General features: G+C 42.3%; 4 protein-coding genes across 5 annotated transcripts; 1 reads left to right on the plus strand and 3 right to left on the minus strand.

The window, feature by feature from the left end:
- The first annotated feature begins 59 nt into the window (after positions 1-59).
- Positions 60-859, plus strand: Sgsf (Salivary gland-derived secreted factor). Its single transcript, XM_017175155.2, has one exon. The coding sequence runs from the start codon at positions 68-70 to the stop codon at positions 533-535; it is 468 nt and encodes a 155-aa protein (XP_017030644.1). The 5' UTR covers positions 60-67; the 3' UTR covers positions 536-859.
- A 9750-nt stretch (positions 860-10609) lies between these two features.
- On the minus strand, positions 10610-12301 carry LOC108080447 (FAM172 family protein homolog CG10038). 2 transcript variants are annotated; one of them, XM_017175184.3, is made up of 6 exons: positions 12252-12301; positions 12086-12177; positions 11908-12023; positions 11605-11792; positions 11058-11316; positions 10610-10998 (listed from the first exon to the last, which is right to left on the minus strand). In XM_017175184.3, exons 2-6 carry the CDS (start codon positions 12165-12167, stop codon positions 10714-10716), a joined length of 930 nt encoding a protein of 309 aa, XP_017030673.1. In that variant the 5' UTR covers positions 12168-12177; positions 12252-12301; the 3' UTR covers positions 10610-10713. The 2 variants fall into 2 exon arrangements, with proteins under 2 accessions (XP_017030673.1, XP_017030672.1); XM_017175183.3 differs by lacking the exon at positions 12252-12301 and having other exon boundaries at positions 12086-12215.
- Positions 12302-12600: 299 nt separating this feature from the next.
- Positions 12601-14222, minus strand: LOC108080460 (trypsin-2). Its single transcript, XM_017175196.2, has 2 exons — positions 13563-14222; positions 12601-12771 (listed from the first exon to the last, which is right to left on the minus strand). The coding sequence occupies exons 1-2, from the start codon at positions 14187-14189 to the stop codon at positions 12616-12618; spliced, it is 783 nt and encodes a 260-aa protein (XP_017030685.1). The 5' UTR covers positions 14190-14222; the 3' UTR covers positions 12601-12615.
- A 68-nt stretch (positions 14223-14290) lies between these two features.
- Positions 14291-18514, minus strand: MBD-R2. Its single transcript, XM_017175233.2, has 5 exons — positions 17160-18514; positions 16450-17100; positions 16258-16390; positions 14862-16201; positions 14291-14795 (listed from the first exon to the last, which is right to left on the minus strand). The coding sequence occupies exons 1-5, from the start codon at positions 18418-18420 to the stop codon at positions 14629-14631; spliced, it is 3552 nt and encodes a 1183-aa protein (XP_017030722.1). The 5' UTR covers positions 18421-18514; the 3' UTR covers positions 14291-14628.
- Between the last annotated feature and the right edge of the window lie 3577 nt (positions 18515-22091).

The raw sequence follows: 22091 nt of genomic DNA on the forward strand, positions 1-22091 counted from the left end.
TTAATAATCGCTTATAAATACTTCGATTGCTATAAAGAATTCCAGCAGTTAAATTTCAACGCTGAAAATGTCAGCTCATCATTATTTCGGAGTCCTCGTGCTAATATGTAGCGGGAGCTTGAGTTATTCCTACAGACTCCTAGAGAGCCAAACCTGTCCAGCTCCCATGAAGATGCCGCAGTTTGAGGAACACCATCTCGATGATCAGCACAGAAACTTTTACAATGTCCACGAAGTTCCCAGGAAGCCTCCCACCCAAATGAACGAGATTAAGTCGGAAAACTGGCTAATGCGAATTATCAATATAAAAACCATAAGGCAGAACTCCATTGAGGAAGACCCCCGAACGGAGCAAAAACAACATATGGAAGGATGGCTGAAGCGGTTCTTAAACATCCTCAACTCAAAAAGGGAAGACCCACCGCCTAAAAGGAATGACGAACCTAAGATATGGTTCATATTAAAGAAGAATCCTTATCCTAGGGAAGAGCATCGCATTGTAAAGAGGGACCCTCTACCAAACAGTATCATGTGACTAAAATAAACTTTACCAGTGCCATGTAATTTTTAACACATATGTTCTCCACACCCTCGTCATCGAATCTTAAATAGTTTCTAAGATCTATTACCCCTAATTAGGAAAAGTTTTCAAGAACACATGTTACCAGAAAGATGGCAATAAATTAAATCATTTTTCCGCTTTGGCAGCAAAGGATTTACATTTTCGAGACACATTCAAGACATTTTCAGCCATAAATAATTCCCTCACATAGAAAAGCTTCTTTATGCCACTTGATTGCGGCTTGAGGGAAGCCCCCTTTTCCGCCCACTCCACCACCATAAAAAATTATATTATATGCATGACCCTAAATTAATCTAGCGAAACCTTTTTCATTTTACATCGAGCAACGAGCTTCAACCCCTGGTTCCAAAGGACATCAAAGCCAGTGAAGTATGACAAACGAAGTTATTTGAATATGACCGTAAATATCATATGAGAACAAATTAAATTTGGCTTATGAACCTGGCCAGCCAGTAGCTCGAGAATACTAATAAAAATTATATAGATATTTTATTGTACTGAGCTTTTGGGCCAGCATCAGCAAGGTTTTTATACCCTTGCAGGGTATTATAATTTCAGTCAGAAGTTTGCAACGCAGTGAAGGAGACCTTTCCGACCCTATAAAGTATATATATTCTTGATCAGCATCAACAGCCGAGTCGATCTAGCCATGTCCGTCTGTCCGTCTGTCCATCTGTCCGTCTGTCCGTCTGTCTGTTTCTACGCAAACTAGTCCCTCAGTTTTAAAGCTATCTGAATGAAACTTTGTATAGGGTCTTCTATATACTCTCACTGCTATATATGTCGGAACGGGCCGGATCGGACGACTATATCATATAGCTCCCATACAAAATTTGTATTACAAATGTACGATAAATTTTTAGAAAAAAAATTATAACTTAGCTGTTTTTCAACATTTTTGCACCATTTTTTAGATATGGCCATTTTATATTATCCGAAAAGTGCTTGTCAAACTGTAAAAGTTGAATCTCACTTGGACCAGTGCTTATCAAACTGTAATCTGAACTTCCGCCTAAAAGATGCCACGTTTTTAATAGAAAACCCCAAAAGTATGCTTTAATTTTTTAATAATGCTAATGAGCATCACAGATGCAAGTGAGCAAAATTTTTCATTCAATTTTGCCGCTTTCCAGACTGGGGTAACAGGCGAACAGAAACCAGCAGCAAGCAACTGAAAACTGGTATAAACTGTTATAAAAACTTTTGGGCAAATATAATAATTGGTATAAACTGTTATATTTCATTTTATGCATTTATACCTATTTGTTGCCGACAACAACAGCTTGATGGCAACAACAACCCCTTTACAACAACATCCCTGCAGCAGTCCATACAAATTTCTGAAATTTTCCATGCAAATTGCCCGTTTCCCAAATTGGGATAACAGGCGAACAGAAACCAGCAGCAAGCAACTGAAAACTGGTATAAACTGTTATAAAAAGTCCAAGTTTCGAACCATTGATCTTGGAGTAAGCGAAGACTCAAACCAGATGTGACCATATTGTACATTTTGTCCCAATAAAGAAATATAGCTAGATGGGCATCACTGCTATTACGCCTGATATATTGCCTCCCAATATTGCAAAATAGCTACATGAGCATCACTGATGCAAAGTCTGATTTTATAGCCTCCCAATATTGCAATATAGCCAGATGAGCATCACTGCCATTAAGCCCGATTTTATAGCCTCCCAATATTGCAATATAGCTAGATGAGCATCACTGATGCAGATGAGCATCACTGATGCAGATGAGCATCACTGATGGAAGTGAGCATCACTGATGCAGATGAGCATCACTGACGGAAGTGAGCATCACTGATGGAAGTGAGCATCACTGATGGAAGTGAGCATCACTGATGGAAGTGAGCATCACTGATGGAAGTGAGCATCACTGATGGAAGTGATGCTCACTGATGGAAGTGAGCATCACTGATGGAAGTGAGCATCACTGATGGAAGTGAGCATCACTGATGGAAGTGAGCATCACTGATGGAAGTGAGCATCACTGAAGGAATTGAGCATCACTGATGGAAGTGAGCATCACTGATGGAGATGAGCATCACTGATGCAAGTGAGCAAATTTTTTCATTCGATTTGGCCGCTTTCCAAACTGGGGTAACAGGCGAACAGAAACCAGCAGCAAGCAACTGAAAACTGGTATAAACTGTTATAAAAACATTTGGGCAAAAATAATAATTTGTATAAACTGTTATATTTCATTTTATGCATTTATACCTATTTGTTGCCGACAACAACAGCTTATGGCAACAACAACCTTTTTACAACAACATCCCTACAGCAGCCAATCTAAATTTCCGAACATTTCCATGCAAATTGCCCGTTTCCCAAATTGGGGTAACAGGCGAACAGAAATCAGCAGCAAGCAACTGAAAACTGGTATAAACTGTTATAAAAAGTCCAAGTTTCAAACCATTTCGGAGCCGGCGGAAGTAAGCGGAGACTCAAACCTTTTGAATCCAAATTTAGGTGTTATTTTACAACTGCACCTGGGCACACTGAAACTGATCGTCGTTAAATTCAAATTTGACAGTTAAATTCAAATTCAAATTTGGCAGTTAAAATATTTAAAAATTTTTTTTAAATTCTAAAAAAATTTTAAAAATCAAAAAAAATAAGTTAAAATATTAGAAAAAAATTTTAAATCTAATTTGAGACATGAGCTTCTGGTATTTTATCAGAATTTTGGTATAAATTTTATGAAAATCGGACGACTATATCTTATAGCTGCCATAGGAACGATAGGGAAAGTAATAGACAAAATTATAACTTCGTTGTTTTTCAACGTATTTTCATTTACTTTAAGACATGAGCTTATTTCAGAATTTTGGTAACAATATTATGAAAATCGGACAACTATATCATATATGTAGCTGCCATAGAAGCGATCCGTAGATGTAGAGAAAATGTAAAGCTGGGAATGTATAACTGTAACTTTCAAACTGTAAACATAATAAGTATAGGTAAAATGTTATGAAACTCTGCTTAGTGTCTGTTTTCGGCATTATAATTTATGATATAAATATGAAAAACAATCTGCAAGGGTATACAAACTTCGGCGTGCCGAAGTTAGCTTCCTTTCTTGTTTTTTATTATTTTTTTAAATAACTTGATATTAAAATCTAGACCGGTACTCAGTACTCTCCTCTCATTCAAATTCAGCTGCTAGATTTTGGCATTCCACAAACTTAAACGCGACGAATTCAGCAACTTGCCAACTTCTTTGCAATATGTTGTCGCCAGCAGCGAATCGGAATTATGCAAAAATAACAAAGAAGAAAAAATGGGAAACAAAAGTAAGAAATAGAAGCAGAATTTCATTTGCAATGCGAAATGTTTGCTCAGGCGGTGTCCAATTCAGATGCAGACTCCTTGCCGCTGCCACAAAATAAACTCATTCGCATGCAGTTGGCGTCTCGCAAAGTGGATATTGATATTTTGTCCTTAAATTTTGTTATTTATGTGGCCACGGGGTTGTGAGTCCCGGGAAGGCGTAACCCCCTCGGCCAACTTAAATAAACGAAACAGAAGTTTACAATTTGGAGCAGACAAAGTAACAGAATTCCCGTCAAGTTGTGCAAATTTAACGCGACATTGTCTGAGACGAAGGACTATGCCTAGGACCTCCCCTTATTTTTTTTTTTTTATTTTTTATTGGGGGTGTGTGTCCTGTGCCCATTGACATTCAAGTCATGTGTCAGAGCAGAGGCCGATGCTTAACTCTGACAGACCAAAACCCCGAAAAGTTTGCCCATAAATTGTTGCAAAAAACTGAAATGTTTCAACACATTGAAAGGAAAGTCTTGTTCGACACAGGCACTTGAAAATTTCAATTGCCAGCAAATTTATTTTAAGAGAGCGTGAAATTTATGATTGACAAATTGAATTTGAAAATTGAGGAAACATTTTCTTAGGGAAAGTCACGAAACGGGGAAGGAATTTGCAAATGTTGAATAATATTTGGCTTGCCACTCTTTAAGAACTATTTTTTACCCTCGCCGATGGCCATAAAAATGATAAATGATCCCTCAATCGTTCTGCCCCATCACATCATAGAGAGTTCAAGCAATTCGTTATGGTCTTGAAATGTTTGACCAGCACACTTGCCTGCAGGATATTTGGTTATTTCGTATATTAAAGGCATACCAAGTGCGCGTGTCCTATATTGTTTCAGATTGAAAGACCACTAAACACTCCATAAGCAAAAACCATTAAACGTGGCCCCATTAATGGAATGGGATTTTCCCAAGTTCAGTATATTTTTTATCATTTTTATGACTGCCTTGAGTATGTGGGCGTGCATCTGACAGAGTAATCGTATAAATCTTAATGTTTATAAATCAGAGCTCGATTCGGTGCCCCAGGGACAGTCACGGAAGTTTGGGGGCGCAATATCAACCATTAATGATAGATCCGAAAAAATTAATAAAACTATTGAAGGGAAAGTAGCGTATGTAGAATTTTTACATTTAAGAAGTCTTATAATCCAATTTTTTACATTATTTTATCATAAATCAGGGAAAGTATATTAATTTAAAACCTTAAACTGTTGAAAACAAATTTTACATAGCCATATTTTATATCTAAAATGCCACATTCACAACAATATGCCTTTAAAAATATGTTTCATGCCAAGCACTGACCTTGAACTGCAAACAATTTTTTCCCATTTCCCACAAAAAAAGAATATCTCACAAAGAAAATCAAATGCTCATTGTTACGAGAGTTTTTTGTAATATGCAAATAATTTGCTGGCCAAATAGCAACCAACTGTGACCCACCAGATGACAATGCCAACGCCCTCGAACCGAGCCGAAAAGGAATACAAGTCTCCGGGATCCGCAAGGAGTCAAGTCGAGAACAATGCGACTCGAGGCCTACTTGCACTTGCAAGGAAGTTCCGTCTCATCCCATGTCACAGACCAACCCCTCCTGGCCCTCCCAGTGTGTGACACACAGTTGACAGCTGTGGTCGTGGTCCTCGTCTTGGCCCCGGTCCTGCTCCGGATGCCACGGGGTGGTGGCTTCTGCTCCTGCACCGGCCACGGCCACGGCCCCGGCTCAAACTTTGACTCCGGTGATGCGTGGCCATTGTGCGCATTTGACGTTTGGTTTATTAATCAGTTTGGCCTGCGGCCATGGACCGACCAACGTCACAATTTTCCACAAATGAATAATTTTTGTACCACAAAAATATGAAGCAGAAGCCAAAAAGGCAAAGAGCCCAGGACCCACAACAAATGTGTCACAAGGGGGCTCTTTGCATATAAAAATACCCTGTCTTTGGGGGGTATTATTATTTAAGGAAGGCTTGCAACAAAAAGTGATCTCTATATTTTAATAAAAATATATACATTTTACTTCTTTAAGCAGTAAACAAATTAAATTCCCTAAAATTAACTTACTTTAAGGTTTACATTCAATAACTTTTACATGATTAAGCGGCTATCTATCATTATATTAGCAAATGCGTTTTGTTTAATATTTTTTTAACAACTTTTTTCGCTATCCAGGAACAAAAGAGTAACCAAAAGTTTTTTAAATCCCTTATTTGCTTGCGTTTTTTTGTGTGAAGCGAGTTTCGCATTTTAATTTCAGCGCACAGAGGAAAAAGTCAAACAAATGTCAGCCGCGTGTTAATCAAGTGTAAATAAATGGCGCAAAGATTAGAGAGCACCGCCAAGGCAGCCACAACTGGAACCACAACAACAATGAAACACTGTGAAAAGCCCTGCAAAGCAAATAAAAAGGAGGAATGCCCAAAAATTGAGGGGTGTGATGCAGACTGCGAAGAAAAAAAGTTGAAAAAAAAAAACACATTAATGGTTTTTTAAATGTTTTTTAAATGTGCGTGAAAAATCTGTCACTGAATGCGAAATCAACTTGAAAACGCTTTAAGTTTTCTTGTCCTTTCCTCGTCCCTCCTCAGTCCCCCTCTGCCGGGGTCCATGCAAATTAGCCTTCAAAGTTGTTATCATCGAAGCCCGAAACCAAATCCCGAAGCCATTGGGCAGGACCCCAAGCAACGCCTACGCCACAGCAAATCCTTAGACCCCGGACCCAGACAAGGCCCGTCCTGCGGTTGGGGGGGTGTCCTGAAGTGGTGTTGATGATACTATTATCTTAAATCGCGTCGCGGGAGGGGGCTGAGACCCATGCGAAGCTGTCAGCGGACGCGGCCACTTCAATTGTCCTTTTTCGGCAAGGCATTTACAATTCATAGATAGAGACGAAAAAATCGTTTTATTGGCTTTAAGGTCCTTTTTGTCGCCTCAGCGACATGAATAAAGGAGCAGCAACAAGGACATAAACCGCAAATAACTTGAACACTCGGCGGCCAGAGGGTTCCCTTTGTTATTGCATTTCCCCGTGATTTGTGTTTTCTCGGCCCGGCGGAGGAGTTTGAATTTTACAATTTTTTTCGCCATCTCTGCCGCACAGTGGAGCAAAACACTATGGGAATTTAAGTTTTTACAATAAGAAATTCTTTAACAGAATTTGTAAAATATTTCTATTATTATGTGAATAACTTTATTAGCATCTATGTATTTATTTGTACAAGGTCTGCCTAATTAAAATAGGCTCCAGTATAAGGATTAGCCATAGCTACCATAGATTACTATTTTTAAAAGGCATCTTTTATTTATAAAATTTTAAATGCTAAAGAAATAAACAACTTTTGAAGTTTTCAATATATAAATAGCACTGCTACCACGGTTTTTGTAAGCTTCACTCGCTGTAAAGGGGTGCAAATGCTGCAATTTGTAACATTATTTGTTTTTCTTTTCGGGCCTCCCCCACCAGAATCCCACCCGCCGAAAGGACATTGCTCGAAGACACAATGCTATCTAATCTTATTTGGTATTATTTCTGCGTTAAACCTGCACTTCAGCACTTTCCCCCTTTCATACAATGGCCAGACAATTGTGGTCTTTAAGGAGAAGAAGGAACTTTAAACTTCCGCCGAGTAAACTTCGCCTTGAAGGGCTCTTTTAATGATATTTACAGGAAGTGGCAGGCAGAATCGCATCAATCATTTGTCAGCCATAAAAATTCGTCACACACGAGTATTAAAATATACAACGAAAAAGCCGGAATATCTCTGCTGGAAAAAAAGGAAAAATTCTTAATGGCTGCGTGCAGTGAAATGACCTTGTAAGTTATGAGACCTATGGGGTTCCCGGACCCAACAGTTGGGTGCCCTTTAGCCGCTGGAAAAAGTCCTGGGAGAGAAGTCAGGCCGCCAGGCAAGGTTCAACGACAAGCGGTCATTTCGGCAAGCCATCGAATGGGATTGCTACGTAGCGCGGTCCTGGCATGCGTGGCCTCGTCCTGAATCCTTCTGCCCTCCCACAGACCACTCACTTCCCCGGTGTGCCCACTCACATGTGAACATTTATTGGAAAACATTATTATTTATGACTTTTTGAATGACATCGCTTGAACTTTTCAAGCAATAAAGTAGCGCACAATAATATTTCCTCCTACAGGAAATTGCAAGCGCACAATTTTTCTCTAAAAAATCACAAAAAAAAATAACATTTTGAGTTTTGATTTATGAAGATATTCATTAGTTCGCTTGATCGAAGTTGAGTAAAATATTAAACTTGATTTATAACTAGGGAAATTATATTGCAGCGGGTGAGAAAATATTCCTAGGGGACGAAGGCTCAATTTAACAAAAAAATAAGCTTTTATCATTAACAAGCAAAAATTAAAGAATTTATTTGGGACTTAGAGGAATTGTGATTCGAACTTTAATAGTTTAAAATATATTTTGTAAAAAAGTAGTTAGAGAACTTCAATCTAAACTCTTGGTGGCCTTTTTGAGATTTTAATACAAACTGCTACCATAAAGTTTCAAAAAGTATCATATATCTAGGTCTTAAAACCAAACGAAAATAAATTTCTATGCAATCTAAAATGAAAATCTTAAGCAACATTATCCCAAGCAATCAATGGCTCAAACGCAAGAAACCCAAAGGAAGAGTTAAAGGGTTCAGGATTAAGGAGTGCAGGTCTTTGGCGCCCATCGACTGTCGTGTGTGAGGGATGCGTTGCGTTTAAGATTTGATCAAATAACCACAAGAAAAGGATTATTTTAAGTAATTGCTAGACATTGTTTAGTGGGATGTTAAGGACACGAGGGCCCATTGTGGCGTGGCATGGGACTGTGTAAATTGGGTTCGACTTTAAAGCCGTCGCATTTGTTTTTATTTACTTAACCGAGGCGATTACATAGGCATCTTCGGCTTATTTACTGCCCTAGCTCCCAGTATGTATTATCTGCGTGTACATATCCCAGATATATATATTAGATGCGGGCTCCAGGCGCATGACCCATTCCTGAACTCGTGCAAAGCTTTTTGCTGGCAACGACGACACGAGCTCCAGCCTTCTCGCTCTGAGCCACGATGATGCCGTCCTTGTCGGCGGTGTGTGTGCGACTGTGGCTGTGTGTAGGGTGCAGTGGAGTCAAAGTGTAGATAGCAAGCTGCCATAGGACGACGCCGACAACGACGTTGAATACATATAAAAATGTCTAAGGTGGAGCAGAAGCCATGACTGCGGCCATGACAGCGATAATGTATACGTGGGCGTGGGGAGGGACTCTGATCCAGATTCGGAGTGGAGTGGGGTTTGGCGGGTCCTGGGGAAGTTGTAGGGTTGCCAGGACCACTCCCATCCCTCTCACTCTCAACGGTCCTGGGCTTTCTCGCTATTTGAGTTTGGGTCCCCAGCTCACTTTGTGGGTATTAAGTTCCTTTTAAGGCCAAAGACAAACGTCTCCGTCTCTTCCACTTACTTATAGCCAGGTTGCACTTTTTGTGCGCCAACCAAAGGAAATCTGTCCTGGCAAAGGTGAGGGAAAGTCTTTAAAGTTGCACAAAGGGAATTAAGGTTATTCGCACATAATTAATCTGTTGGCAGGGTGCCAATTACTTGATTACCTTTGAAATAACTAAAAAAAAAATTAACAAAAATTGTATTGATAAAAAATATGTATCTGGTTGTGATCTGATATAAATATATCCCCATTTTAGTGATTTGGCATCGGAATAAAACTCTTTATAGAGCCCGAAACCTGTGCCCCCCTCGCCTTTAGATTCAGACAAAAATGTTTATAAGAAATCATTTAAAACAAGAAAGAAATCTAACTTCCGAATATGATATAAAACCTTGAAAAAATTTACAAATTTGTTATTTATATTATTGATAAAGAATAGGATTGCCGGAAATGATTCCTTTATTGCAATGCAATCTTCTGACTAAAATTAAAATACCTTGGCAAGGTTAAATATGTGATATAGAAGCTATACTTTTTCCTTACTGTTACTGTCTTTTTATGTCTTTCAGATGAGAAAGGTATCTCTATGTATTTCCTATATAATATAACTTTAAATATAATTTTCATTACATTACTTAACAACATGTTAATTTCGTTAAGTAACCAAACAATTCCTGTTTCAAATGAATTTCTTTAGAGTTTAGAAGTTTCATAAAAGATCTCTGAAAGATTTTGTTAAAAAACAATTCAGAGTCCCACACTACACCAATTTTCTCTTGCATTTCACACGGTTTTCCCATCTTAAAGCTGCCAAAAGAAGGCGTCATATTTTTTTATGACACATTTAGTTAAACGATATGGACCAGAGCCCAGTGACAGACAGGGGTCACTTGGTCAACCCCAAAGAATTTGATGCAGCTGCCAAGTTGACAGCCCTTCCTTATCCGCCCGCCGTTGGGGGAATTTGTTTTGGTCTTAGTTGTGGTTTCTTTTTTTTTTTAGCGCGCTGATGGGCCATGTGGGAGACTTTTGTTTTATCGAGGGCAATACATCAGCCATCAATATGATTAACTCTCGGGGAATGTGCCAAAGTGCCGAAAATCAAATTAAATTGCCCTGATGTAAGTGTTTGTGACACATCCGGACAGTGTCCAGTCGCTTGATTTATGCATTGCAAATCGATAGTTTGCGTTTGCCCCTAGGGAAAAGGGATCAGTGTCAGATGTGCGCAGGCGGTAAAAACGTAATTTATATTCACATCTCCAAGATATATACACATATATATGGAAAGTACACAAATTCTTAAGCCACTTGACAAGTTGTCACTTCTTGTTCATCCTCAGCTCATACTTTTCCTCCATGAACTTGAATATGGAATCGATGGCCGAGTACGAGGTCCACTCGTGCTTGGTGTGTCCAGCGGAAACCTTCCGGATGTCGTCTTTGGACGCTGAAACCAGTGTGTCCAAAGGTGCCTTGCTGGTGACCCAATCACAGGCCACGGATTGCAAGTAATCCTTGTTGCTGGCCTGTGGACTTGCGGTAACCGCATCGGTAAAGGCAATAGCAAATACCTTTTCCTTGAAGAATTCAAAAAATTCATCAACCTAATGGAGGGAAAGAACTTTAAATTATTCGAAATCTTATTTGAAATACAAACACTTACCAGATCATAAGTGAGAAAGCCTCCATAGCTGTGAGCCACAATGGCCACACTCTCCGGCTTGGAAGGCAAAACTATGTTCTTCCACACATACTTGGTGTGTTTCTGGGGCTTTTCTACGCCTTTGATAAGTATATCCTTGCCATTAAGGAATCGCGTGGTATCGTTGGCATTGGTGATGAGCAGATCGTAGCCAAGCTTCTGGGCCTGTCGCACGTAAGGCAGCTGGGAGCCATGGTCCAACGAGTTGTTGATGATTAAGCTGTGCAAATTTTATATTTATTTACTCTTAATGCTTGGAAAGTTATTGCTGTCAGATTTTAATGTGAAATATATATACAAAACATATATAAATCGTAATCATAATTTGCATTTCCCAGAGGTAAAGTTATATTTTTTCCTAGTCCACAAGGGACAAACTGTGTTTTGGTGCCTTTTCCCAACATTTTATCAGCTCCCAAGTAATCTCATTTTATGATTTGAGAGCAAATTAAGTAATTATACATTTTCTATATCTCAGAGTTCTTAAAAGCTACAGCTAAGTACTTACCTTCTAGCCCACTGACCAGCCTTTACTTGCCCACTGCCATGGATCAGGATTAACAGCTTCTTGGACTGCGACAGTTTTGCTGGCTGGGAGTAGACGAAGGACGACTGCTCTGGCGGCTTACCAAAAGGAATGTAGGTGCGACTGAGGCCGTTCTTCTCCAGCAAAGCATAGACGATTTCAGGGATTTGCTAAGGATATAATTTTTTATGAATTTAAAATGTTGATTAATAGGAAATCCCGAAATTCCAGTGGTGGTGCCCAAAGGGACATAACACCTTCTGGTATGGTAGTCATTGTACATACATCAGCCAGCTTCTGGTAGTGCTTCTCGTTTTCATTGGCATCGCTGCTGATGTTGTAGGAGAAGAGTTCCTCTCCGGGTTCACCCGTTGCAGGATCGATTTTGCGCAGGACTCCGGCTGCAGGAGAAGATCGGTATAACAGGAATCAAGAGCATGACCGTCTCTTGGAACATACTCACCTTTGTCGAAGGCGTAGCCAAAGTTCTTTAGCCGGGCCAGAGCCGGCTCACAATTGGTGGTCTGGAGCGGTGCCTCTGCCATGTCGCAGTACCTGTGATAGCGAATCAGTCTGAATATCTTTGACCACATTTCGATCGGGTTCGTTCCACGAGAACGGTCACTTACGGACTAGCAATTGGTGATTTTCAGGGGTTAATTTATAAGCAATTGTTGCTCGGATTTTGTTTATTTTGATTTTCTTGATAAAAGCGGTCAGTGGTGGGACGATGTGCTTTCGATAGGCCAAAAGCTCGTATCGATTAAATTATCGGCGTCGCGACGAAATGGCCGGTTCACACTGCGCAGCTTGTCTAAAAGAAATGCAACTTAACGAAATTGAAATAATGTTAAATTGTATTTTCAGTTATTTGAAAATAAAAATTGAAAATATGCATGTTTTTAGCAGCTTAACATTTATTTCATTTTAACTCAGTGTACAGTTAGCATCAAAGTTTAAGGTAAAACCTTTTGCTTCCCAAGAAATACGCTTTCACATACTGAGCATATTTTCCTTAATCCAATCCGAAAACATACCGACCCGGGTAAATGCATAGGGCATAAGTGGCTGACATGCCTTTCTCCCGTAGGACATTAAGCCGTAGAGCCGTTCGTTTTCCACGTCCATTAAAGGGGCTCCAGAGTCGCCCTAAAAAAAATGTATGTATATTTTTAAAATTTGAAAGAGCTACGAGGACGTATTAAATTTTTTTTTTTTTTTTTTTTGAGGGCATTATATGCTCCAGAAACCAAAATTCATATATTTCGATAAATATTCAAAAATAACAAGAAAGGAAACTAAATTCTGGAAGCCGAAATTTGTATACCCTTGCAGTTGCCAAAGGACCTTGGCTTTGAATAAAAAAACGATCAAATCTCAGCCAAAAATGCATTAAATTCAGTTTGAAAATCTTTTCTATCCTAGTTTTTTCTGGCTTAACAAATCTGCATACTGTATTTAACATTTTAAGAAATTAAAATTTTTGGTCATTTTTGAGAATTTTAATGATGTAACCCCTTATCAAATTTTGAAAAATGTTGAACAAATTTTATTTTCTTTGATTGATGGTTAGAAAGAAGCGCCTGTTAATGCTGATCAAGAATATATATGATTTATAGGGTCGGAAATGACTCCTTCACTCCTGTGCTAGCTTTTGACTGAAATTATAAAACCCTGCAAGGGTATAAAAATAAAAATTACAAGAAAGGAAGATGACTTCGGCACGCCGAAATCTGTATACCCTTGCAATTTGTAACGGACAGAAGGACATGGCTGGATTGACTCGGCTGTTGATGCTGATAAAGAAACGACTCTTTCACTGCGTTGCAAACTTCTGACTAAAACTATAATACTGTGCAAGGGTATAACAATGTTTTCGAAATTTTTCAAAAGCTCCTTTGAGCTTACTTCCTCTTCTTGTTCTTATTCCTTTTACTCACATCACAGGCTCCTTGAGATCCTTTCAAGTGCACGGCACAGAAATCCGTATTACGAAGAAAAACGAATCGATGACTCTGTATGCATTTCGCGTTCCCGATTGTCCGAAAAGGTAGCGGCTTCAACATCTTCACCTCTCCGACCTTGACACGGCCCCATCCAATCATCGAGCCCTCAAAGCCGTCAGGAGGTGACTTAAGATTAAAGCTTAAGCTCTTAAATCGACCATCATTTAGCGGGAACTTTGGGGAAACCTTCACTACCGCAATATCGTATCCCTCGAGCACCTTAAACTTGGGATGAACTTTTACTTTGACGACAGTAAACCTGGTTCCCACCTTGCCATCGAGCCTTTCGGAGCCACCAATTACATACAGTCCCCCTGGGTGAACTGGCTTGGGGGGCTTGACGCAGTGCGCCGCGCTGAGCAGGTGCTCATTCGAAATGATCACACCCACGCAGAGGTGCTTGTAGTAACCAGTGACCATTGTGCCGATGGAGACGATGTAGGGAAATGAGTTGGGGCGACTGGACTCGGTTGAGTTCCCCATGGTGGAAGGACCAGAATCCGTGGAATTGGCCTTTGCCACCACACACAGTGTCGTTAGCCACAGCAAAAAGAACCACATGCTTGCAGCAGAGCTGGTGCTGATCGAGCTCCATAGCTCGGTGTGGGATTCCTGTTTCTCAAGCTCAAGTTATAAGCCATGAAATTACAATTTTCGGCGCGTATTAATATTAAATATCCGCTTTATTGGTAACAGTATTTTACGAGCTAATAGAATTTTAAAGAACTTAGTACATAACTGTTAAATTTCTCCTTTTATTAAATGTGTTTTTGAAAGCCTGAATAATGGATCCTCCTTTGTCTTCCATTCATTTTTAAACGGAGTTGGAAAAGCTTTTTTCTCTCTTAAAGTTGATATTTTGTAACAAATGGAGATGGTATTAGAAACAAGAAGCTACTTCTCTACTTTAAATTAACCCATGAAGCTCTACGATTAATCCAAATTAATATACCAAATATATTACTTTAAGATTTGTTCTTCTCCTTTGGGCACTAAGGACCTACTGATTTGGGGTATCCTTTAAGCTCTGCTTAATATTAGCCACCTGATTGAGCCGGGCAAGGCGCTTCATAGTCTCCAGCTCCTTGATGAATGTGGCCATGGCCTCTTTGGTGGTGGAGATATCGCTGTCTTTCAAGTCTTCCAGGCTGTCTTCCTTTTCAAGCTCTAAAAAACAAAATAATATTAATTTAACAACTAACTCAATAGTAATAGAAAGTTTAGAGTACTCACCGTCCATCTCGGCCTCAATGTCGTTCAGCCGATTCATGACCAGGGACTGCTGCACCTTAACGTGCTCGATCAGGCGGTACTGGCACTCCTCCGGATCGATGGCCGCCTCCGGCTGCGGAACGTGCGGTAGGTCGGGAATTTCTGTCTTCGGTCGCTTCACCGGCGTCAAGGTAGCGGCGTCCACCTGGTCCTCATCCCACTTCTTTGCCCACAGATACAGCTTTGGGTGGGAACGGTTTTTAGCGATGTTGATCTTCACCAGCAGCGAGTGCATCGAGCGTCTGGCGTCCAGCAGGTTGCCGGTAAGCGTGTGCGAGCGCTTCAATAGCTCCGATTGTTTGATAGCCTGGGGATTCGATGTGTGGTACCCGGCCACCGGCAACTTACCCTCGAACAGCCAGTCCTGGTCGTGCTTAAACCTCATTGAGTCCCGTCCCCTCTGTGGATTGCGGCAGATGTAGCAGACGTACTTTTCCGGCACGTCCGACTCCTTCACAATGCCATTGCATGCGCCATGCTGCCAGCACAGACACAGCTCGCACTGTATCATCAGGCCGTCCTCCTCGCCATACTCGCAGAGGCAGTTGATAATCTCCTCTTGACGCATTCGCACGATGCGAATCAGTTCGCCGTTCTCCTTGATGTATTGCGGCGCCTTCCCAATCGTGTCTGCCGGCGGCGGAAGAGCGGCATTTATGTCGGCCTGGTCATTGGACGACGGTGTGGACACCGAATCCACCATAACCGGAGAGTCAATGGAGCTGATGGCTGGAGCAGCGGGAGCAGAGCGGCGTTTCTTCGAATCGATGCGTGCATCCGGCGTGGGAGTGTTGAAGGACTGACGCGTCTCGTCGGCATCGTGTTCACTCAAGTTATGAACGGTCGTAGTGTCGGTCGCATTGCTGCGCCGCTGTGACCGCTGGCGGTTGCTCTTCCTTGAGCCGGATGAACGCTTTGTCGGCGAGAAACGAGCCCTCTTAGCGGAACGATTCAGTCCAGGAGTCACTGAGGCGGTAGCTCCAGCCTCCAACGAAACCTGCTCTTGATTGATGACACCTTCATCGGACGCCATCGTGTCCAGTGGCTCCGTTTTGGGCGATACAATTGTCTTGGTTGGAGAAGCAACTGGCAGAGCACCAGCCGCCTTGGGCGACGTGACCGTTGGGGGAACTGACTGACGCTTAAAAGACCGCGACTGCTGCATATCCTGTTGGTGCAGCTTGGCAAAGAATTGCTGGTTTGGTATTTGGTTCTTGGGAGCTGCATCACCCTGCTCGATGGAAGAGGCGTGTGTGCGCTTCACCGCCAACTCCTGCATCTTCGGGCAGTTGCTCACGTACCTGGGAAAATCAAGTTCATTTCAAGTGTCCATTTCTACGTAATTTAAAGAACTTACTCGGCAAACTCCTTGTGGTAGTGACGTATATGAATAAGCAAGAAGTCCTCCTTGCGATAGGTCTTGCCGCAACCCTCGCGCGGGCATACGTACAGATTCTCCTGGAGCTGGACTTTTAGGCCGCCAATATAAGCTACGTGAGAAGTAGAAAACGATGAGAAAATGTGTCAATTTGATTTTGGTTATGCCTACCAAAGCCATTCTCCGCTGGAGGAGCGCCACCCTCCAGAGGCAGGGCTGCACCACCCTCAATAGCTTCCAGCTGCTCTGGGTTAGTCTTCGGCTTGCCTTCATCAGTTAGCAGGGCCTGCGGCGACATGAGCTCTGCTGGTGGCATCAGAGAAGCCACCGGTGCCTCCATGTACTGGCTCTCCTTGACGGGCATTGGAGTCGATGGCAAAGATGATAAAGTTGTGTTGCTACGCTCCATCGTAGAGTCCAGCGACACATCCATGGGCTTGGGCTTGGGCGGTGGCTGCGGATTATAGTCATGTGTGTAGACATAGGCATTGATGTCCTTGGCCCGACGCCGGTGGATGCTGAAGTCATATACATCCGGATTGTATACCAAGCCTTGCGATTCGAGAAACACCTTCAGGTCGGACTTGGAGCGGAACCGCTTGCCACTGGGCGAGACCAGGATGACGTCCCACTTGCCGAGCACATTGGAGCGCTGGTACATGTGTTTAATCCAGCCGGGTGGAAGTCTCCAGTCCTGCACGATCACTGTGGGCTTCTGGTGCTCGCCCACAATCAGGAAGCCCTCGGCTCCAATTGGCTGGTCATTTACCCAGTGACAGGTCCACTCCCCGTCATGAGGTATCTCCGGCAAGCCCAAAGCAGCTGTTGAGGAACAAACAGTAACTAAATGTTCTGAAATTGCAGACAGGTGAAAATATTACCTATGTCCAAGCTGGCCATGTCTAGAAGCGGCCAATCCCTGCGCTGGGGCGCGCTCTTGCTCTTCTTGCTGCTCGAGGCACCACTGGCACTGCTGCCAGTACTGGCCCTCTTTGGAGCCACAGGTGTGGCGGCGGGCACTGGAGTCGCAGCTGCAGATGGAGTTCCAGGCGGTGCCGGAGCCTTAACTGCTGCGGCATCCACTCCCACGACGGGAAGAAGCTGCTTGGGCAGCTTGTTCATGTGCACGGCACGCACGTTCTTGGTGTAGCCATCGTCGAAGAGCACTTCGTAGGTGTCGTTGCCCAGCAGCCTGCGAACGGTGCCCGGAAACTTGCGCGGCCCCGACCAGCGGGCCATGCACTTCTCCTCCAGCTCAAAGATGGGCAGCACGCGGTTGCTGAGGCGCTGCCTCAGCCGCTCCGACTTGATGGACATCCATTCCTGGAAGCTGCCGCTCGTCGACGGCGACACCTTCAGCTTGTGGTTGCGCTCGAAGCGCACGAGCAGCGTCTGCTCCGTTTCATTCACCTCCACGATGCGGGCGGGCAGCCAGTTGCCCTCCACACTCAAGGCCTCCAAGCGGGCGCCGATAGTCAGATTGGTGGGGTTGCTGTACTTGACCGGCGTGCCAGGCAGCGGCGAGTTCGAGGCGGAAGTCGCCGCTGCAGAGGGGGCAGCTACTTCGCTGGCCGGGACAACAGCGGGAGCGGCTACAGAATCCTGTGCTGGCTTGGGCACCTCCTCCCCAGTCTCCGGGGCAGCACTGGTTTTTGCCGCTTCCTTCTCCTTATCCGCCTTGGACGTCTTTGGCTCCTCGGAAGCCGCCGAGGAGTTGCGCTCGGCAGTCTCTGCCAGAATCTGCGCCACGATATTGTCCACGGTGGCCTTGATCACGTCCTCGTTGGCCGACGAGGGATCCGCTCCGGCGACCGCCGTTCCCTCGACGCTGGCCTGCTGCAGGGCGCGGTGGTCAGCCTCTATCTCGGCGGAGTCCATCTTGCCCCACGGGAAGACGGTGGGGAAGACACGTGGCTTCAGCAGATACTTGCCATTGCGAATCGTGTTGAAATCCAGGCGCCGGAAGTGGCGCGAGCAGACAAGCACGCTCTTGGTGATCTGGCGATCCAGGCTGATGCGCGAGTTCTTTATCCAGATGGCCCGGATGACGGGATCGAGGGGGAAGGAGTGGTAAGTGACGCCGTGGTGCTCCAGCAGGCGGGACGTCGAGGGGCAGTTGGCCACGCAGCATCGGCGGCCCATTTTGGGGTAATTATTGGGCTTATTTCAATGTTTTTCCTGCTAAAAAATTACTTTTGTTAAAAAAGATGCTTAGTTTTAGTTGCAGTGTGGCCAAATAACGAGTTAATTTTAAACCAAAAAAAACACGCGTATATTTCAGCTTCCGCGACTTCTGGGCACACTAAAGCCCTGAAATCACTAATAAACGCGCGGTCTGGCAACTCTATTCGATGTAGAAACGATGTAAAACCGCGTAAAATAAACATAGGTATTTACGTGTGCTTCGCGATTCCGTAGACAGGTGTCGCCACAGTTCAACACTGAAAAAAAAGTTCATATTGACCGTAAAATTTTTTTTTTTAATTTAGAAATAGGTAGTTTTAAATATACTTATTAATTTATTTTTATTTAAAAAAAAGGTGTATTCATTTATACCCATATATTAATCTCTGATCAATTTCTGTTTTTTGTTTGCAGCTAATCTGTGCCTTAATGCATCCGAGCAAAGCGGTCGTGCCATAAATAATTATGTCCAGGTGAGTGAAAAGGTATCACGTGCCCGATGGCCGATTGTCCCCCAAGGCCATCCGATCGGAGACCTATTTGAAATGCCATTAATGTACTCCTATGGGCTGCTTACACGTCTCCACGTCCGCCACAAGACGGACACCTTGCAAAAAGCTGACCAAAAGGGAGATACGAAATTGGCTATGCCAAAATGCTTCTGGAACTAGGCATTACAAAACGTATGTAGTATTTCCAAAGTTTCGGGGAGGAGCAGTTTTGGCGGATTGCCGAAATTTGTGCTTGTGGTTTGCAATTAAACAATATTGTCTCCTGGCCATTAGCATTCAAGAAACAGCAGACAAGTTGAGTGTGTGGCGCCTGCTGCTTTGAGTATTTGCCAAAAGAGTCAATCAACGTCTAGAGCCTTGGCCTTCAAAGTCACGAATGTGAGGGAAATAAACTTACATAATAACAGATTATATCACTGGATCGAAAATAAACTTACTTTATATTTATTTCCCGTGAAAAAGATCTATAATATTAGATATTCCCCACAAAGCTCTCTGGGTCAACATGTTCACCTAGATCTTGAGAGTACTTCCTTTGGTCACAGCAAACACGAAGCCAATTTCAAATAGTGCTGGCTTTGATCGTACGTAATGCAAATATTTAAAAGCAAATCACGGTTAGAGCATAAAGCAAAGTTTAATTATAAATGTTTTTATTGTCATATGCAGCTGACATAAATATTAAATGCCGTGAAAAATTGTTGTTGCCAGGCCGGATAATTTCGATTTGAATTTTGGACAGCCCAAAAGTGACATTGAGAGCGGCCACTTGGGGGGAAATCCAAATGAGTAAACAGGGCTAAAGCTAAATGGCCGTTTGCATAACTGCCGACTAGAGAGCATGCCTACATATTTGCATAAATTATCGACACTTGTGGAAATTGGAACGACTGCACCTGAAACTCACTCTCTTTTTGTGCAAATAATTAAACAATATGTAACTTGTGCAAAAATATTTCCGAAAAGAAAAACGGCGCAGGTACAAAAACTTTTAGCCCAACTGACGGCCGCACTTTCTCCGTTAATATTTACCCAACTCATCGACAAATTGGCCAGGCCCAGTCCCCAGTCCCAGTCCCAGTCTCATCTCGGGCCCAGTACCTGTACCCCCCGATCCCGTCTGGGAACTCATTGCGTAAATATGTGGGTATGCGATGCGGTAATTTTTGAATAGGCCCCGCGACTCTTGATATATTGACAGTTGGGCCCAGTTCCCGGTTCCTTATCACATAAATATTACCCAAAAAAAAAAAAAAAAAAAAAAGTATCGTTAAATTTTGATGGTTTGCCCACGGGAAATCATGTAACTAAGAGTTCACAGTGATTAAATAAATTATGTTTGCTCAAATAAATACGTGCTTACAATGTCAATGGATTGCCCAATTTCTTTCAACTTTTGCTATTAACAATTGCACGTATAGCAATTTGAATTTAAAATTTAATATGTGGAATATCTCAAGTATGTTACCTCCAGACTGTGTGTAATTGTAGGTGAAGAAATGCAGCTTAAATATGTTTGAAATAAATAAAAATCAAGTACAAATTTGAAATATGTATTTGCTCTCATTGCTGTCACTGGGTTAACATAATTTCAGCCTCCTGGCCGCAGGCAAAATCCATTTCTACGAAGATGTGGCAAAAAATAAACACCACAAATAAAAATAAAAATAAACAAATTGAAATTCCTTAATGGGCGGGACTGGGGCTTAGCTCTTGGCATAATCCACCTCAAGTGTCCCACGAGATACATCTACATCTGTCAGGTAATCAGCGGCACCTGCCGTCGTGTAACTTTTGCCGTTTTACCGATCGCCATAAAGTGCGGTATACCGAGTGTAAAACCTTTATCTTTTCCGCATGATTTCGGTGTAGGGTCGACATGCTCGGCTGCACGTGAGGTGGAGCCCGGAGCTGTGAACGAGGAGACCCCTAATCGAGGCGATCATGTTGAAATGCGTGAATTGGGCCCGGGCATTCGGGTTTACTTCACTTTCAACTGGTGAAATTTTCGTACTCATCGCGCCTGACCTTGATCTGGGTCCGGAGTTGCGGAGAAAATAATTCAGATGGGGGCTCTCTCGCATCATTTCTTATGCTTATGCAATGACAAGTGTGTTTGCATATATCTTCTGGCCGTTTATGTTGCCTTACGTAATGCCTGGAAACCGCAGACAGGGGGAAATCCCCCAAGACCACTAAAAGTATTAACATTTCCATTTTACAGAACTTTTTCCCCTTGTACACCGAATGGGTAAAGTACAGACTAGTCCCTATAATAATCCCTCAAATTCACATTTCAAAATATATGTCACTTGCCGAACTCAATCGAAATGAATTTTGGATTAGATTAGGCAACTAGCGAAACGACAAAAGCACTGGCAAAATACATACATATTTCTGAAACAAAACAAACACAAATACACCAAACAATAGCTGAAAATGCATTTATTTATGCAAAGAGAGACGGCGGACGCCCAACAAAAATGAAATCTCTGTGCCAAAAAAAGATTTGGCTCAACTTGTGGCGTGTTTGTGTAGCTAATTAGATGGGAGTTGGGCCAAGCCATTCGGCGACCATTCAAAGTAAAGTGGTGCAAAATGATGCGCAAGCCCCAAAGACGAGACCACTCCCACCCCCTGACCACCATTGGGCCCCACTTTGGTCCGTTCGGTCACTTAACATTCACGATTGCATGTCAAGCAGGCGCAGGCGCAGCGGCCAACAAATTTTCCACATGCACTGCAAAAATATGCTGGTGAAGTTCTTCAAAGTATTCTTCTATATCTTAAAATAAATAAAGAAGCTAAGAGTATTATTATAATTAATATAAATTATGACTATTTTTGTAATAAACTTATTTTCTATAACTATAAAGTTTCTAATCAAAACTAAAGTAAAAAATCATTCATTTCAAATTGAAATTATTTCTTAAAATGAAATGTACCTCTATTTACTAACAAATATTTTGTAAAATATCCATATTTTTAAAAAAATAATTCATTTTATCATAAACATTCTATATACACTATATATTTTGTTTCAGTGCCGCCCCTTACATTTTAACCAAGAAAAATGCCCACCACTCAGTCTCTCTTTCGGGCTTGTGTCTCTCTCTC

This window comes from Drosophila kikkawai, chromosome 3R (assembly GCF_030179895.1).
Source record: "Drosophila kikkawai strain 14028-0561.14 chromosome 3R, DkikHiC1v2, whole genome shotgun sequence".
Classification (NCBI taxonomy): Eukaryota; Metazoa; Arthropoda; class Insecta; order Diptera; family Drosophilidae; genus Drosophila; species Drosophila kikkawai.